Genomic DNA, 9,824 nt, shown 5'->3' with positions numbered 1-9,824 from the left:
TACACACCGTCGCGTGGTGCAAACGAAACACTGGCATCTTTGGTGGCAAGCATTGCACCGCTTCGGGACTCTGTAGAAGAACTTCGAAACGAAGCGAGTCGTAGTCAAATAGAGGTGCAGCAGCTTTGACAGCGAATCGAGGCAGAGGCTAGTAATTTCGTTCCAACTGCGGCACCGACAGCATCGCAAATAACAATACCACCAGCACAGATACAAGCATCGTCGTCATCAAATCCAATATGGCTGGTAGAGAGTTCCGCCGTAAAATTACACCCACTACATACCTTCGATGGCAATCCAGAGCATTGGCCTCTATTTTGGCCGAACTTCAGCGACAGCACAGCCCAGTTTTCCTACAACAACAGACAGAATTTAATGCGACAGCAGAAAGCACTTCAAGGTAATGAAAAGCGGTCAGTAACGTCAATGCTAATATACCCTGATGACGTTCCTAAAGTTATGAAGGAACTTGAATTTAACTTTGGACGCCAGGACTTGCTGATACGCTGCCAGTTACAGAAAGTGCAGCAGTTTCCTGCCGTTAACAATAGCAACCTTGAGCAAATTTTACAATTTTCGAATCGTGTCGCCAATATTTCAGCGTTTTTCAAGTCAGCCAAGTGTGAGCACCATCTTATGAACCCCATGTTGCTGGAAAAATTGATTTCTAAGCTTCCTTCATCCAAACAATTTGAATGGAGTAAGTATGCCGCTAATGTTTCTCGTTTCCCCACTGTTGATGTATTTTCAGATTGGTTGAGCGATTTGGCAAAATAGTTGCGACTATTCTCGGGGTTAGTAACAGTTCTCTGCGTTCTAGCCAACAAACATTACCACAGCCGCGATATATGCACAAACTAATCGTCAGTCCGGACCAAATGGAGGGTCGGCTCGCAGAGTTCTTCATAGTAACCACGAGCAACTGGCTTTTCCTTCATGCAACGAATATCACACTCTGCCAGAATGCCGAATGATGCCTGGTAAAAGGTCATAGCCTTTTAAATTGTCGTCGACGCAAGCAATGTTCCATCAACGGTTGCAAACATATGCATCATAAGATGTTGCAAAAGGATGTAAGATCATCCTCTACGTCGTCGTCCGACCGGGAACGAATTTTGAATTTCCGAGGGGCCCAGGTAACCAATCTTTTTAAAGTTGTCCCAGTTACATTGTCAGGTCTTCGAGGAAAAATGTCTGTCTACGCGATGTTCGATGAAGGGTCATCAGTGTTGCTTTTGGAAGAAGATGTCGCAACACGGTTAGGTCTACGAGGTCGTGTCATGCCTCTCACTCTTCAATGGTACGGTGACAGCCAGACAAGAGAAAGCTCCAGGAAAGTGTCTCTTGAAATAGGAGAAGTAAATAGTCGCCATACATACTCACTGAAAAACGTTCATACGATAAAGGTTCTCCATTTGCCATAGCAATCATTTGAAAAAAGTAAGTTAAATCATTTAAGATCGTTGCCTATAGAGAACTATGAACATGTCGAACCAGTCGTACTGTTGGGTTTGGACAATTGTCATTTGTGTTTGTCCAACAAATTTGTCGAAGCCGGACGTGATCAACCAGTAGCAGCGGAAACTAAGTTGGGTTGGGTGGTATACGGACCACACCAACAAGAAAGCGTTGACATGCCCAGGGTGCTTCATATACGTAATTCGGAATCATATAAACAGTTAAGCAATTTAATGGAGGAGTATTTTTCAAATGAGAGCTTTGGAGTCCGGAGTACCAAAATCGTGTTAGAATCGGATGAAAATCAAGGAGCCAGGAAAATCTTGTTAGAAACCACAAAAAACATCGGCCAGAGGTATGAAGTAGGATTACTTTGGATACAAGATTTTACCGAACTCCCGTCGAGTTATGCAATGGCGAAGCAGCGCCCCTTGAGTACTGAGTCTATAATGCAGAGGGATGCCCTTTATGCTGAGAGTTATAAAAGGGAAATCGCCAAATATGTAGAAAAGGGGTATGCCAGAAAGCTGACACAAGATGAAGCCGCTATTGAAAATCCCAAAACATGGTATCTCCCTCACTTTGGTGTTGTCAATCCGTCGAAACCGGGAAAACTGAGTATTGTCTTTGACGCAGCCGCCGTTACACTCCGCACTACTGAAGGGCCCGGAACAAGAGCAACCGCTTATAGCGATCATCCATAAATTTCGCCAAGGTATTGTTGCAGTAGCCGGAGATATACAAGAGATGTTCCTCAGGTACGAATAATTGATAAAGATCAAGATTTTCAACGTTTTTTGTGGCGAGATGGTAAGTCAAAAGAACCACCTACCTATGTAATGTTGTCGATGATATTTGGAGCTATTTGTTCACCTTGCTGCGCTGAATATATAAAGAACGTCAGCGCCGCTAAATTTGAGACCGCCATGCCAAGTGGTAGCCATGCTGTCATAGCTAACAAAGGCTTAAAATAAATATTGACAAAACATAATTTATGATATTAAAGAGAAAATCTTCCGTAGAAGAAAATACGTGGCTGAAAATAGCAAATTGTACGATACATAAAGTAAATGAAATGAAATACCTCGGAATAATAATTGATGAAAAACTAAAGTTTAACGAACACCTTAAATATACAGAAGCTAAAATATCAAAAAAAAAATAAAAAATCGGATTCATGATTCGAACCTGTAAACATGTGAGCAAATATTATAAAATAAGGGCATAAAGATCCATTATAGAACCTCACCTCATATATTGCCCTACAATTTTATTCACATTACCGGACTCGAATATCTCAAAACTCCAGGTGAAGCAAAATAAAGCAATGCGGTTTATCCTTAAGAAAAGTTACGATACACCAATATATGAAATGCTTGTAAGCCTAAATTGGTTAAGCGAAAAAAAAACTCATCGCATACTATACTTTAAAATTTATACATAACATTAAAATAGGAAATCAGTCGAAATATCTAAACGACCGACTGATATACAACAACGAGGTTCACGATTACCAAACAAGAAACACAAACAAGTTTCGCCTGCCAGCAGTACGATCGGAGTTCGTCAAGAAAAATATATACTACGAAGGACTGAGAGAATATAACGATCTTCCAATTGAAATAAATCAATGCCAAAACATCAATGAATTTAAGAAACTACTGTATAATTACTGTAAAGCACTACCTTTTAGATAATGAACTCATAGATATACAAATAATTTAGGTCTACAAGACTGTATAAAATAAATAATAATAATACTAATACGTTGATGATCTGGTCATAAGCTTTGATAGCGCCGAAGAAGCTCTAAGTAACACAAATGATCATTATGAAAGCCATTAAAATAAATGCCACCGCAGGTTTTAAATTACGCAACTTTATATGTAACAATAAAGAGGTTCAATACAAATTAAATGGAGAAAATTTAGAGAGTAACTCGGAACTCGTCAAAATTGATCGCAATACAAAAACTGAAAAGGTGCTTGGTATGTATTGGAATACCACTAATGATGCTCTTGAATTTCAATTTCAGTTTTACAAAATCGCCCGGGATGTTCTGAATGGCACGCGAACGCCAACAAAGCGAGAATTGTTAGGCATACCTATGTCAATTTATGACGCATTCGGACTTCCGGCAAACATCACCATATTTTTGAAGCTGTTAGTTCAGTCATTATGGCGACTAGAAATTGAGTGGGATGAGGTGTTACTTCAAGACTTCGCACATCAATGGATGTCATGGTGGGAAAATTTCCAGTCGGTGAAGAATTTCACGGCGCCGCGCTGTTATTCTGCATTATTGTCTGTTGCTGATGATATTCAATTACATATTTTTGTGGATGCAAATTCCTCTGCATATGCCGCCTCCGAATATCTCCGAATAAAACGAGGGAACGAGGTCGATGTTACGCTGGTTTCGGCCAAAGCAAGATGCACCCACTCAAGGGTGTGACAATACCACGTTTAGAGCTACAAGCCGCCGTTTTGGGGTGTTGCCTAAAATAATCATTGGTCCCAAATCCAAAATTTGTGGCATAAACTCAATTTATAAACTTTGAAGTGTTCAAAAAAGGCATGTAGTTTCCAATAGTTCATATACTATTACACCTAAAAACTAGTTTTATTCAATACATCTGGCAACCCTTAGTTTCTGACAAGCCACCAAAGTCAGCTGTATCGACACAATAATATTTAAGTTTTGCGTATTTTTTTTTGCTGTAAACTATTTATTAGTGGAAAACCTAAGTTTGATTGAAAAAAATATACTTTTTTGTGGATAACGTAGGAAAAGTAAGTACAACTTACTTTTAACAAGTTTTCTCATGTTTCCAAGTGTATTAGGGTAGCTTTGAAGTGCTTTGCGAAAGGTATTTTATGTCAAAAAAATTTTATAATTTTTTTGTTTCGTAGACAAAAAGTTATATAACTACACAATACTTCACAAAAGTAAAAATGCTATATTATTTAGTAAAGTGTACTTAATAAAGCCGTGCAAAAATATTATAGCCGTTTTTAAAAAATTCGATATTTTTCTAGTGAACTTCTATCTCAGCAATTCCGAATTTTCGACATTTGGGTATTAAATGGAAAAAAACTAAGAATCAATCTCAAAGTGGGTGTTCGGAAAAATAAGTGCAAATCTCACAAAACCGAAATTCAAGAAATTAACAAACAAATTGCAAATTTTGACACCTATGTTAAGAAATTTAAAAAAAATTCAATTGAGATATTGAACGATTCAATAGTAAAGATGAGAAGTGGTATTCTCGGCATATGGTAATAAAAATTGGAGAAATAGATTGTGTGAAGTCTAGTAAGGTGGACGCCCCTCCTTGACATATTCTGAAGGCGGTACTAGATTAAAAAGAAAATTAGCTGCTGAGCTTTTGGCAAAAGATGAGCATAATACAGATCTGCTTACCCACGCAGCTGCTATGGGAGCTGGGATATCAAAACGTAACGACGTGGCACTTGTGTTAAAGGAGATATTCACCCCTATTACGGTTGTCAATATCAAGTCAATATTGTCAAAAATAGTGTCGACGCTCATGAAATGGTATCGGCGTTGTCAATGTGGATAACTATTGACAGCTGTTGATGCTTTTTTGGTATTGACTACAACAATATTGACATTCTATTGACGCGTGTCAACATAAAATCTGTCAACACAGTTTTTGGTGACGACAAGCGCTCAATTAAATATTCTGCTGTAAAAATTTGGTAAAATAATTCTGAATTATACCTTTTTACACACTTTATTTTTTAGCTTTTATTTAATTTAGGAAAATGGATAAAAAAAATGAAAATAACAAACAGCAAAGCTTCAGCGCTTCCTTCTGAAGATGATCTATAGGGCGTCATCAAATACGGTTCCAGAGGGTAGCCTGCATCGCCTGTAAATGTTTGTTTGCTTTTGGTTAACTTCAATATAAACATACATATCATGCTTTTTTTACGAATAGCCAAGCGTTGCGCACTCCAGAATCATACCGCTCACGTAACACCTGTTTTGCAGAACTAATGTTCCATATCAGGGAGTCGTGGGATGAGCCTGCATATCGCGCATCGAAGTAACTTATCTTCATTTTATGATCACAAATCTATAAGTAAAATTTATCAAAACCAATTAAATCAATTGGTGGCAAAATTTCTACTTACAATTATTGTATTTAAGCTGAAAAACCCTTTTCTGTTAAAATACAGATTTTGGTCCAACTTAGTGGGCGCCGAAATTTTAATGTGCGTTCCATCTACACAACCTATTACGCCGGGGAACCCTGCCTTTTGGAAGAAATGCCTTTTTGCTTCTGTCTGCTCCTCCTCGGACATTTCGAATTTTATAAGCAGAGGGCATATTACCTTCTCCAGAGCTTCAAGTGTTTCAGCCAATATCGCGGACAGGGTCGGTTGGGATAAGGCCAAGTTGAAATCATTTCCAACACCAACTTGGTATGAGCCTTGTGCCAAGAACCTTAGCGTAGTTGCCAACTTTATTTTATTAGAAATAATTGTTGTTCGCTTCGCTACTTTCATTGATGGAACGATTTTCTCCAGAACGAATTTGAAAGCTTCTTTGCTTAGCCGAAAATAATCAACAAATCTGAAATAAATTAAACATAAACATGAAAGGTGGTTGAATCAATTTAGCAAACATCTAACAATTCGATTATATTTTCCATTAGTACACACCGCTCTAGGATGTAGAATCGTTTTTGGTGTACTAATGGGAAATTTAATCATCCACTAATATCTTCACAAAAGTTTATAAAGAAGTTCTTTATATTTAGCGTGTAATTTTCGCTTGTGCACTAATAGAAATTGCAATGAGCAGTTATGGTACTCATTTCGTATCTGGCAAATTGAATATTTGAGATATTTGGCGCATTTCGCTTCTTCTGAGGAGCAACATCTCCTTCCTCTCCTCATCGCTTGAGCTCGAACTTTCGTAAAAAACATCTTTAAATCTTTAAACAAAACTTTAACACTTTTTATGCACAACAAATTGTAAATAAACAATTGTCAAAAGTATAAGGATCGTAGTTTTGCTTTGAAATTATCGATAACACGTCAACGTCAATACATTGATGAAGTAAATACCAGAATTGTATTGACGTGACGTTGATATTGATACGACGTGATGTTGATATTGATACGAAGCGACAGTTGACGTTGACCACCATAATAGGGGTGATTGACTACACCTAGCAAAAATAGTGAGGTTAGAAAGAAGCTTGAGTATCAAGAGCCCATTCCCATAACTCCTAATTAAGATTTGGCCTTTTTGTTTGAAAATGGTTAACTAAAACAACATATAACAACACGAGACTTCTAAATAAAAGTAAAAATTGCGATATATATCCGAGTTATAAGCAGTTGATTGAGGCTAAAGTAAAATGTAGACCTTCTGGAATTCATGTCTCTGAAATTGTCGCTAATGTATCATTACAAAATCTGTTGAATCATACTGTTGAGCGCATAATTACAATGCAACAGGACATTTTTGATCAATTTCCTGACATTAGGAATGTGAAACTAATAGCCAGCTTTGGTTTTGACGGTTCGACTGGACAAAGCATATATAAACAGAGATTCTTACAAGAAGAACCGAAATCGCTTGATCAATCTTTGTTCGCCACAACGGTAATACCAATACAGTTACTCGATCCTACTGGCCGAATAATTTGGATTAACCGTTCTCCGCAATCTATCAGGTTTTGCAGGCCCCTTAAAATAGAATTTGCCAAAGAAACAACGGAACATATTTTAAAGGAAAAGGCTAATTTGGATACACAATTGAAGACTTGCAACCATTTGTGTGCTTTAAAAAGAGAACTATTACTGCCGAGTTTGAACTGCACATGACTTTAATTGATGGAAAAGTCTTGAATATATTGACGGGGACTAATTCCTGTCAATCATGTCCGATATGTGGAGCAAAGCCCACGAAATTTATAAAAACTATTGACCTGAATTTCGAATGTTTCAAACCAAGGCCTGGAAGTATGCAGTATGGCGTGAGCCCCCTTCATGCGTGGATCCGTTTTCTGGAGTTTGTGCTGAAAAAATCTTATAGGATCGGGGTAAATAAATGGAAAGTAAGAGAGTCAAATGATAAGGCTATGGTGTAAGAACGTCAAACAAAAATTCAAAAGAGGTTATGGGAAGAAATGGGAGTGCACGTGGACAAGCCGAAACAAAACGGAAGTGGAAGTTCCAATGATGGCAACACGGCTAGGAGAGCGTTCTCGAATTGTGACTTGTTTGCGTCAAAATTAGACTTTGATAAAGAAGTCCTTAAACATTTTCATACAATTTTAATAACAATTTCCTGTGAATATAATGTTAATGCTTCAAAATTTCAACTATTCTGTGAAAAAGCTGCGCTTCTGTATTTGGAAATGTATCCGTGCTATCCAATGTCTCTGACCGTTCACAAAATTTTAGCTCACGGTTCTCAGATTATTTCCGCTTCTGCACTTCAGGTTGGCTGTCTCGGAGATAATGCTTCGGAAGCTCGAAATAAATTGTATTAGCACGATAGGCTATGACACGCTCGAAAAAACAGTCGAACTAACAATATATTTGATGTTTTCCATAGAGCTATGGACTCTTCGGATCCACTGCTATCTACCCTTTGTCTTACTAAGAAAAAATCTCAAAATCTACGTAAGGCTCTCCCACCTGATGTAATTAGTCTTTTGGAACCAGCAAGTCATATTTCTAATGAAGATTGCGCTAATATATCTTTCAATGACAACGATGACGTTTCAGATGAGGACGATTTGCAAAGTTTAAATTAATATTCATTTGATTTGGATGTGGAATCTATATAAATTTTAATTAAAATGGAAAAAATCGATTTGTCAACTTTCTACTACTTAGCTGCATTAGTTTCACTTATGCCAAAAAAATGGAATTGGGACCAATGTGCACTGTCATGACTTTCGCATCAATAGTACAACATTTTGGAGCGATTCCAAAACTGTCATATTGTGGATTCGTTCAACTAGCAGAAGTTACAAACGGTTTTTCACATGCCGCATAGCTGAGATTTTAAGTACGACGACATCAGATCAATGGCGATGGGTTCCTACAGCGCTTAACGTAGGAGACGAATCAACGAGAACGTCTACAAAATTTCAGTACGGTACACGCTCAAGATGGCTAAAAGGTCCATCCTTTCTCTATGAAGAAGAAGCACGCTGGCCGCGGGAAACATCCGAATTGATGTCTGAACAATGTGCTGTGGAGGAAGCACCTAAAAGAGTCATGCTTACAAGCCAAAGGGGTATCGCAATCAAATTTTGTAATTTTTCTTTACATTTAAAGCTCATCAGAGTTCTGGCCTGGGTACTAAGATTCGCCAAAAATACTAGATTTGATATTCGTCACAAGGGGGAATTAACTCCATGGAAATTGCCGATGCGGAAAAAACAATTTTACGTCAAGTTCAAACCGAATCATTTGCCGAAGAAATACATTCCATTAAAACGAAGAAGTCAATATCGAAGTCGTCAGCCATATATCAGCTAGACAACGCTGGTTTGTTGAAGGTCAACGGTAGAATTGATGCCGCCTATTGTTTACCTCTTTCTGCGCTTCGGCCTGTAATTCTGCCACAAAATCACCACGTCACGCGTCTAATCGTGCAGCAATACCATAGTAAGCTGCATCACCAAAATGATCGTATGGCAATAAATCAAATACGCCAAAAATTTTAGGTTCCAAGCCTAAGTGCCGTGTTGAAATCCATCAAGAGGGAGTGTCCAGTGTGCATTTACAACAATGCGATCCCAGTTACACCACTCATGGGCCAGTTGCCAACAGATCGCTTTACGCCATACGTTCGCCCATTTCCTTACGCCGGTATCGACTATTGTGGGCCATTTTTTGTTGCAATTGGTCGAAGAAGGGAGCAGCGATGGGTTGCACTATTCACTTGCCTGACAACACGAGCCATACACTTAGAAATAGCGGAAGATCTATCGACTGACGCATTTATTATTACCTTTAGAAATTTTGTCAACCACCGAGGAGTGCCAGTAAACATTAGAAGCTACAACGGTACTAACTTCGTGGGAGCCCAAAAAGAACTTAATGAAGAAACCCGTTTATTTGACTTTAATCTTAATGAACAGGAAATGTCTCGCCAAAATATTCAGTAGGTATTCAATTATCCATCTAACCCATCAGCAGGACGTTGCTGGGAGCACATCGTACAATGTATCAAAAGGTTATTACAACGGGTCTTAAAGGAAGAAGCTCCACGATCGGAAACGTTCAGAAGCGTACTGATAGAAGCCGAAAACATCGTAAACAGCCGCCCGCTAACTGAACTGCCTGTAACGCCACAAGACGAGGAG

At 38.4% G+C, this 9,824-nt stretch overlaps 1 protein-coding gene across 1 annotated transcript; it reads right to left on the bottom strand.

Moving 5' to 3' along the window:
• Positions 1-2,290: 2,290 nt before the first annotated feature.
• On the bottom strand, positions 2,291-8,177 carry LOC137235035 (putative nuclease HARBI1). The gene is made up of 5 exons (XM_067758276.1): positions 8,143-8,177; positions 5,620-6,061; positions 5,419-5,561; positions 5,272-5,356; positions 2,291-2,422 (listed from the first exon to the last, which is right to left on the bottom strand). The coding sequence occupies exons 1-5, from the start codon at positions 8,175-8,177 to the stop codon at positions 2,291-2,293; spliced, it is 837 nt and encodes a 278-aa protein (XP_067614377.1).
• Positions 8,178-9,824: the final 1,647 nt, after the last annotated feature.

Source organism: Eurosta solidaginis, chromosome X (assembly GCF_040869045.1).
Source record: "Eurosta solidaginis isolate ZX-2024a chromosome X, ASM4086904v1, whole genome shotgun sequence".
Lineage (NCBI taxonomy): Eukaryota > Metazoa > Arthropoda > Insecta > Diptera > Tephritidae > Eurosta > Eurosta solidaginis.
The sequence above is the reverse complement of the archived record's forward strand: the minus strand, read 5'-3'. Positions and strand labels throughout refer to the sequence as shown.